This window comes from Scomber scombrus, chromosome 24 (assembly GCF_963691925.1).
Source record: "Scomber scombrus chromosome 24, fScoSco1.1, whole genome shotgun sequence".
Classification (NCBI taxonomy): domain Eukaryota; kingdom Metazoa; phylum Chordata; class Actinopteri; order Scombriformes; family Scombridae; genus Scomber; species Scomber scombrus.
Window position 1 is genome coordinate 11451823 of NC_084993.1, and position 9411 is coordinate 11461233.

At 40.8% G+C, this 9411-nt stretch overlaps 1 protein-coding gene across 1 annotated transcript; it reads right to left on the reverse strand.

Annotated features, from left to right (window-relative positions):
• Positions 1 to 704: 704 nt before the first annotated feature.
• ndfip2 (Nedd4 family interacting protein 2) lies at positions 705 to 9411 on the reverse strand. The gene is made up of 8 exons (XM_062445540.1): positions 9200 to 9411; positions 5866 to 6094; positions 5466 to 5596; positions 5003 to 5090; positions 4139 to 4263; positions 3940 to 4006; positions 3736 to 3850; positions 705 to 3660 (listed from the first exon to the last, which is right to left on the reverse strand). The coding sequence occupies exons 1-7, from the start codon at positions 9224 to 9226 to the stop codon at positions 3747 to 3749; spliced, it is 771 nt and encodes a 256-aa protein (XP_062301524.1). The 5' UTR covers positions 9227 to 9411; the 3' UTR covers positions 705 to 3660; positions 3736 to 3746.

Here is a 9411-nt window from a genome sequence, read left to right on the forward strand (position 1 = left end):
ATTTTTTAAGCCGTTTAAAAATGGCAACTATGATACTACAAGCACATACAATTACGTTTAAAATGTTCATCTGCAATTTAACAAACATTAAGCTAGTTAACGTTAGTAGCTACTTTACATACCGCGACCTGCTTTTTCAGGTTGGAAGACGAGTTTTTGTAGGCCGTGATATAATTTGTTCGCGGTAAGCACAACAAACAACATCTCACACATGGTTTGAGATAAGGCTACGGGTGCTTGGTGGGACTTTCTCCAGTTTCTTCCTCCATTTCTTCGTATGGCATGACGTAGTACAGGTACGGCAATTCGACTAAGACAAACCGTACGCGAATCAGCAGAAACAGGTTATTTTCTCAGAATTTTGCACAAATTTACTTCGTTACTGTCCACCACTGCTGTCAGGTTATTTTATCCATAAACAGTCCTTTAATTGATACAATCATTGTACACCATGACTGTTGTCAACCATCAGTTATATTGTCATAGTTATGAGCTTTAGAGTGATTTTTTATCTAGATTGTTTAATAAACATTATAATTCAAGAGTAAAAATATCCCCCAAAGATAGACACATTTTCTTTGTGAACTCACAGACCCTTGACCCCTGACTAGACAGTTGTGAACCCCCGAGGGTCCCGTCCTTGAGTTGGGCACCGCAGCTGACTGCCAGAGGAGGAAGAAAAACACTATTTCAAACTCAAAAAGTCCTGGCAGGCTTTTGAACTTTATTGGCATTTTTTTTGCAAGACATAATTTGTCAATTGAATTCCAGTTACAATAAATGCATAACAGTTCAAGAGGATGTTAAAAGGATTATCTCGGACAAAAATAGTTTATTTTTTGCTGCCGTCTGGTTTTTTTTCCTTCTTCGTTTATGTACAAACAAAGAAATGTATTTGTCGTTTAATCCTGATATTACCCCACTCGTTCAGGTGGATAAATCATGCAGCGGAGCTTTCGTTTATCATGAGATCTTGATATTGCTGAAAGAGGCTTTAAAGTGGGATATGACCACAGTCCAAAAAACAAAGCATAAAAAAGAAAAGAAAAAGAAGAGTTTGGCAATACTTAAGCTGTCACAGTTTAGGCTAAACGCAATGAAAGAAGACACACAATAACAATATTATCAATTTTGTAAAGTAAAAAGTGCAAAAAAGGCAAATTATCCATTTGGGATGATTTAAGAATTCCAGTTGAAAAACTTGGATGGCTAAAATAATGTTGTTTTTTCTTCTTTTTTTTTTTCTCTACCCACCACATCAAGTTAAGCAGATTCACAAATCATACTGTACAGAAAGTTCAAAGTGCAAATATTATGAATTGGCATAAGCTGGTATATACATTTTTTTCATTTTCTGGATGAGAACAATGATCGAATAAAACAAAAAAAAGCGCACGTTTTTCTTTGTCCAGTCGGGCTCCGATTCTGTAGCCGTCTAATATTCGTTTAACCTACTTCGACAACATCTGCTGATATTGTTCTTGAGTTTGTTACGCCACGAAAACGTGCTCATCCTCTCTGTGCCGGCGCTACGTACGTTACACCTCTGGCGACCGAAGGCTTCCACGAAAAGAAACAAGGAAGTCGATTACAATCTAATCTAACCGTAAAACCCCAGAGAGAAAGATCTGCGTGTTGGCTTTCTTTAGAATCATGCAGTACATGCACAACCAGTCACATTAGAATTGTATTGTATTGCTAAAATAGACTGCAGTTACCTTTTTAAAAAAAATATTAACTGGTAATTTAAAGACTTTTTATTGGCAAGTGTGTACCGTACTTGCATTTGTGAATCCTCAGCTTCATCCAAAAATAAATGTACAACCTCTTCACTCTGGACCGAACCTGATGTCTCAATCTATAAAAAAAAAAAAAAAAAAAAAACTATCCGACTACATCTATGTCATTATTACAGGACTTTACATCCACATTTATTGTAATTACAAGTTAACTAAAATTGCATAAGACTAAAGAGTTAAACTCACGCCTGGCACGTAACAGTTACTGCACAGTATGTTAAAAAAATGCTTTGCTCCACTTCCACAGCACCGAAGCAGGAGATGAGGCTGACAACAGTTCCTGCCTTTGGGCCACATTATTCCCACTGACCCTACTGGAGCAGCCACTGTGTGTGTGTGTGTGTGTGTGTGTGTGTGTGTGTGTGTGTGTGTGTGTGTGTGTGTGTGTGTGTGTGTGTGTATGTATGTGTCCGAAAAACACTGTTTTCGTCCTAAGGAGGCTCCGCTGATTAGCTGCGGTACCCTTACATATACTTTTTTTCTTTTTGCCAGATATATTTGGCAATGAGTGTGGAGAAAGAAGAAAATCATATATCATGTTTTGCAGCTTGATGAAGTGACCTCCAGAAACGTGCGCATGTGCTGTCAAATACGGTCGGAACAGATGATTTAACTTTTGGTTTTTTAAGGGAGCCGAGTTGGGAGACATTCTTTTCATTTTTCTTTGATTCAAACTGAGATCGGTGCTGGTAAATGGATACGTGGATATAAATTGCTACTGCATATCAGGTCAGGATGAAATGTAACTTTAAAAGGCCAGGAATGAAGGGAAAAAAAGGGAAAGGGGGAAAAAAAGCTATTTCTGGGAAGCAGTTTCTGCATGTATCCTGTTTTTTTTTTTTTATCACCCTCTCTCATTGGCTGACCATTTTACTGCATCTAAAATGATTAACTTCTTGATTTATTTGTTCAGTGGATCCCAGATTATGTAAAATTTGAGTAGATATGATATGTAAACTCCTGTTTTCAGCCTTTCTGCTTCTCATTTTCAGGTTGTTATTTTTTTTTAAGAGTTGAGGCACACACTGTTAAACTGTCACGACAACAGCGGTGTTCATTTATTAGGCCGAGCCACACATGTTAATGAAGGTTAAAAAAGAAAAGAAAAGCTACATCGTGGTTAAAGTAAGACTTGTTCAAAACACCCTGAATGTTAAAAAAAAGAAGCTGGAGGAATGGCAAAAAAAAAAAAAAAATTTAATTGTGGAGATATATCCTCTGCTTTTTTGTCGCGCGAGTCTCGAGAGGAAACGAGTCAAAGTCGGAGAGGAGGTTTAAATATCAAACGCTCAGAATAGATTTCCACTTCCTACACGCTTTTTATTTTAATATTCCAAATGCAGACGGAGGTTTTCTCATTCAGTAATACGCTAATAAAACTGCTGTCATCGTTTTTTTTACATTACACAGGGCGAGCGACGTCATAGAAAATGAGTAGTTTACTTATAAATTGCTGATTTTTTACTACTATTGGTATTGTTCCTGGAGGAATTGATTTCATTGTGCTTTCATTTATAGTGTAAATGCGACTGAGGTCATGTATCTCAACAGCTCTTCTACCCTTGAGAGAGCAGATTGTGTGAAGATAAGTTCTAAAGATCTTTTGAATCAAAGGAAAATGAAAAAACAAAAGCCAGGAAGGAGATCTGATCATCAGGGGCTTGTTTTTCTGGGAGGGGCGGAAGTAGAGACTCGAGTTATGTTATGCGAGACTGGTGACGCTTTCTCCCCTTACTTCTTTCCTTCGTTCCTTCCCCCCCTGTCTCCTCTCTTCGCTGCAAAGGTCTCTCCCAGGTCATTCGAGGGGGGTAGGGGAGGGAAGGAACTTCACATTGGAAAGGAATGGTGATGGTGTGGAAACCTGGAAGAAGATCAAATAAACTTGTTAACCCGAGCAAAAGCATCTTGATTCTTTTTCAGATTTTTCAGATCGTACCTTTTTATTTTTTAATACAGGAAGAAGAGGCGTGTTCTATGAGAGGTGGCCATGTTTTCTGACATGTTGCGGACTTTAAGATAGTTGACGAAACCCCTGAAGAAGAGCAGGAGACCTGTGGAGGGAGAGGGCAAGTTATTTATCTCTGCGTGTGTGCACAGATGAACCGAGAGTCTGCAAAAACAGCGTTGATCGTGTACTCGCCAAGCAACAGGAAGATCCACCAGAGCCAGTATTGACCATTAAAGTAGCCGGTGAAGTAGTCAGAGAACTGGAGACAGAAAGAAAGACATTTAACCCTTTAAGGATACTCTTTGCATCCTCAAACGCCAAAAAACAGTCATAAAACTAGTAATGAACTGGGCCAGACACTGCTGGTGAACATTCGTAACAGCAAAAATACCCTGACGATGAGGATCCACTTGATTAGGGACAGTCCAAAGCCGCAGATGGCTCCGTAGCGTCCTGCGATGGTATTGGTCAGACAGAAGGACAAACAGAACCCGATCCAGTTGAACAGGAAGGCCACTAGAGGGAGAAAGAAGATGGATGTTATCAATACAGACCTTAACCCTTATATACTGTTTAGGTAAAAAAAAAAAAAGACTCATTTTTACATCTGAGAGTTGTAAAAACACTTTGTACACATTTCTTGTAGCTGGACAGTTCCTTATGTGAGCCACAGTACATAAAAAAGGGATATTTAATGAATCTTTTTGTTCTTTTTTGTGCAGCTGATACACATTCGTATATATATGCAAATGTACACATTTGACCTGTGTTTATTAAAAAAATTCAAAAATCACCATTAAAATGTGTTCAAATGTTCTCCTGGACCATGTAATAGTGATTGTGAATGTTTCCATAAGATTAATCAAACATGTATTAATGACTGATGGGGAATTTATGAATGTGAATTGGTGTAGAGACTAATTATGAGTCATAATATGAACAGTATGTAAGGGTTAAATGAGCATGTGTCCCTTTCATTTAATTACTGGGTAATAATTGTTGAATGCAAGATACCAAGATACTGTTGCATTCTTAATATTTATATATCTATATATGCATTCATGACAACACTGATCACAGGGAAATGTATGTTGGATTTGATTAGTTTAAGAGTGTTGATGTTGAAATTAAATTCCATTTGTTAACTTCAGTTATTAAAGACTGACATATTAGGAAATTATTATTTATATGTTCATATTGTTGTGTGTGTGAGCGAGTGTGTGTGTATGTGTGTGTGTGTGTGAGTATTACGTACTGAAAAAGGCCAACATGAAGATTCCATCGTTCCCAACTCGCAGCTGATCTGCATCACTGAAATCATCTCTGGGAGGGAATTCATCATCCTAACACAAGCACATACACACACACACACACACACACACACACACACACACACACACACACACACACCCCCACACACACAAGCGCACACACACACACACATACACAAGAAACAAATGTAAACATTACACACGAGTAACTACAACACACTTGCTTCACAAAGTAAACAGATGAGCTGCTAAACTGGTTTGACAGCTAATGAATTCTCTGGCGTTGAAACACAAATTTCACATATAAACAAAGAGAGAAAATATTCCAAAATAAAAGCATTCAGCAAATTATGCTGGTGTTTTCTCACTGAAATAAAAAAACAAAAAACACTACTACATATTATGAAGCCAAACTTGGATACAGCGTTTAAGACATGTGTGCCTTACCCGTGGCATCACCTCCACAGTAGATGTAGCCAGGGCGGCCGCTTTGGCCTTTTCTGCTTCATCGTACGTGGGCAGCGAGGTGGCGACGCTGTAGGGCGGAGGCACCGGGAAGTCTCCTCGGTAACTGGTCTCTGCGGGAGGAAGACTCCGTTACAAATTGGATAGCGAGGGAACCGCGTGCACACGTGTATGTAGCTTGGTAGAGCTATGTCAGCTGCCAGTAATGTGGTGGTGCAGTCATGGAATGAGCGGTGACTCATGATGAAGGACCATCCGCAAAAAAAACTAAAAACTGCCACGACATGAAATCCTGTTGCCATTTTTGGAAGCATGAAACCACACTTTGGAAAAACTAAAGTTGCTGCTTAGACTGAACAGAAACATAAGCTTTTATACAGACCTGGTGCAGCAGCGGTCGCTCCCAGGTCGATGGAGGCGTACGGAGGAGGAGGTGCCTCCGCCTCCCCCTGAGTCCTTGATCCCGAAGCCTCTCCTGACGTGGAGGCGACGGGGGCGGCGCTGGCCTGGCTCTGGCTCTGATCCTGGGACGTGCTGGCCTGGACTGTGGCAGAGGTGCACGGCTGCTGATCGCTGGTGGAGGCCTCTGAGGAGTCGTCCTCATTGTGCAGCTGGAAGAGGAGACGACGGGGTTAAAGCGATCGGCGGGAGCGGATCAGCTGATCGGCTCGCTCGAGGGAACGCTCGCACTGGTTCCAAATTTATCAAACTGGCATGCGTTGAGTATTTTCTGGTAGGCGGAATGGTTGGCTTTTTAAGGTTGAGAAGTATTGACTAAGAGTGTTTTACAGTGGCACAAAGTCAGCACTGTTTCCTGATATCAGCGCCATTATCAATTTATTGTGTAACACTATGAACTTTGCACAATCTGTTTGTTTGTCAGCACAACACACGGCTACAGAATATTGATTCTCTTATTTTGAAGTTTAATTTCAACATTTTCAAGCTTAACACAGAATTAAGAGTGTTTTTAATGAAACAGTATAAGCTAATTGTTCATAATGTAGTGTTAAGATGAAGGTCGGTTTATAAGAATCAGTGTGAGGAGATTCATGCATCTAACTGCTGTTTTAATGCAGTAAAACTACTGGTAGTGTCAGCTCTGTTTGCCCTCAGCAGAATGTGGGAGACTTTGGGCACGGAGACAGGAAACCACATCAAGTATGTCAACAGAGGAAGGTCTCTGGAAAAGTGATACACATGTAATCAGTTAATAAGCAGCACCCCCCCCCCCCCCCCCCCCGCTCGCTACAGCTGACAGAGTCATTTACAGGCTTAAGTATGTTCATTCTCAACCGAGCCTTCTGAAATTACAGATTGGGGCCGGCGGGAAATTTCGGGCGGGTCTCCGACTTCCATCGAGGTGCCCTTGAGCTCCGGGGTCTACGACTAGGCTCGGTCTGGATCTGGGTTTTTTTCATTCCTTCGTACCTTCCTGACATTTCACTGAGGGTTAAAGCTGATAGAAGTCACTGCAGCGTGTCTGACGTCGTCTATCCTGCAATGCTGTCTGTCTAATATTCAATTAACCTACTTTAGAGAAGAAGTCTTGCTGGGTTTAAATACTTAGAGCTCACAGAATAATGACTCGATAGGAAATAAGTCACATTTTCTGCCGTATATTCATGTTCGAGGACACAATGACAACACAGCATCTCCATCAGTTTAACAGAAAGAGAAGTGTCTCTATTTTTGGCAATTCAATGTGCAATAATGACACTAATTATACTGATTGATCTTTGACCTTTGTTCTTTTATTGCTATGACTTGAGGTTAAAATACGGTTCAGTGGAATTTGCTCAATTCTCTCCTGACAACCGGCCGTACTACACAACAACCCACAGGCAGTCAGATGGAGACTGAGATTAACCTCCGAGGCCTCCGAAAGATGCGGCAGAGCGAGTTGAGCTCGTTCCCTGCTGTCAAAAACACATCTCTGAATGACCTCGAAGTCTGCGACCTGAGATCAAAGGGAAGATGGCAAGTGGCAGTCTGCAAGATAAGAACAAAAACGCTGTGTTCTGGTTTTGATCTTTAATATTTCAGAATTCTGATAATCAGCGTTGTTATCTTTATAAAAGGGAAATTCAGTTATTGTAACAGTTTCCATGAAGTAATGGTAAGTTTCTTGCTGCGTGCGGTGCAATTGCAGCAACTAGGGAAACACCCTTTTGTAATGGCGTCAAAACTGATAACTAAGAAGTCACAGGTGACTAATATCAGAATGGCTCAATTTAACCGCAGCCTTGCTCCAAAATCCTGGGAATTCAAAGCACCGGCGGCGGCGCGGGGTCCATGTGCAAGGCGGCTGCGAGTGAATGAGTGGCTGGTGACTGGCTGAGAATCAAGGACAAAAAAACAGAGCGCACCCACATAGCACACAGGGGATTACATAAGATCTTTAACAACATAACCACAAGCCTCCTCATGTGTGTGTATTTGTGGCCAAATATACCCAAACCTCATACGGGCCTGCTCGGATCCTCGTAGAGTATTATTTAGAGGAGAAAAGTGACAGATGGAAGAGGAATGAAAAGGGTGTGACAGTGATTATGGTACATTTTTTCTCCCACCGTTTAATTTGAGCAGCTTCAAGCACTTAAATTGAGAATCCTGAATTGACTTAGGCGACTCTGGTGTTAACACAGGAAGCTGACGTGAGCGGGTACCAGATGATAAAAGTGTTACTAACCTAATTCGAGGGTGAGAGGGATGATGACGGGGCTGACGACAAACCGCGACGGCTTAATCGGTTTGACCTGACCTGAGTTGAATTGCGCGATGACTAAATAATCCTTGAAAACCCCCCAATCATCCAGAAGCACAGCGGTGTGTGAATATAGCTTCACATAATAAACGACTGATGATTTCTTCAAGGCCGAAAAGAGTAGAAGGAAAACTTTGCTTTGGCTCGTAGAGACTCCTTTGGGATTATCGCTCGTGCAACCAGAACCACAGGCATCTGAGCACAAAGCAGACTTTATCTCCAATGTGGCCAGAGCATCAACTTCTACAATGCTGTTGACTAGGACTGAGGATCCATGAAAGTTAGAGCCATACTTTGAGTTTAATATGAAGCCACCTTCGTCAGGCACAATTTTTCTGTTGTGTTCATGTGTTCACAACAAATAACACATACTGCCATACATTTAGTTATTAAGTTATGAGTAAGTTTGTTATTAAAGTCCCCTAAAATCTCACCAGCCCTTAGTGTTTTGAGTTTTTCATATGATGTTATTATTTACTCATTTCTTAAAAAGTCCCTAAATGCAACATTAGCTTAACTAACTACCAAACAATAATAATACATACTCGTGCTAACATTAATAGAGAGGTAAGCTTGTTAGGGCCTATGTAAGTTAACATATAGTTAGTGAATATAAATAATAGTAGGTAATTCAAGACCGTTATACAGTTAAATAAGAAGCTAACTTTCAAGGCCTACAAGACTTATCTTGGCTGGCTAATGTTAGCCTAGCCGATGCGGAAGTGCTTAACGAAAGGCTCAAAACAAAACAATTCGCGTCGGAAAATGAAGCCAAACTATGAAATATCTATCTTTGTGTTTTACAGGAGATGATAAATAAGTTTAACGGTCATAACTACGTAATGGAAGTGCTGCTAAATTAGTCATATAATTGAAGTAAGGCCTAATTTCCTGTGACAGGCAGGCCGAGCTATCAGACGGCTGTTTTGATCGCATCTGTCAAACTCACCACTTGGTATCGGCTTGCTGGGTCCATCCCGACGAAGATTCAGCTGGCGACAGGGCCAGCCGAGAAAAAAGGAGGAAAATATAACTTCCGTTTGTTCCGAAAGTTTGTGTAAGGGACGAAGAGAGACTCCTCTCAAAACAACGCTAAATGCAGGAGGCGGTGCGATGAAAGAAATGGCTGCACTCTTCTGAGCTCTCGTTTAGAAAAACACT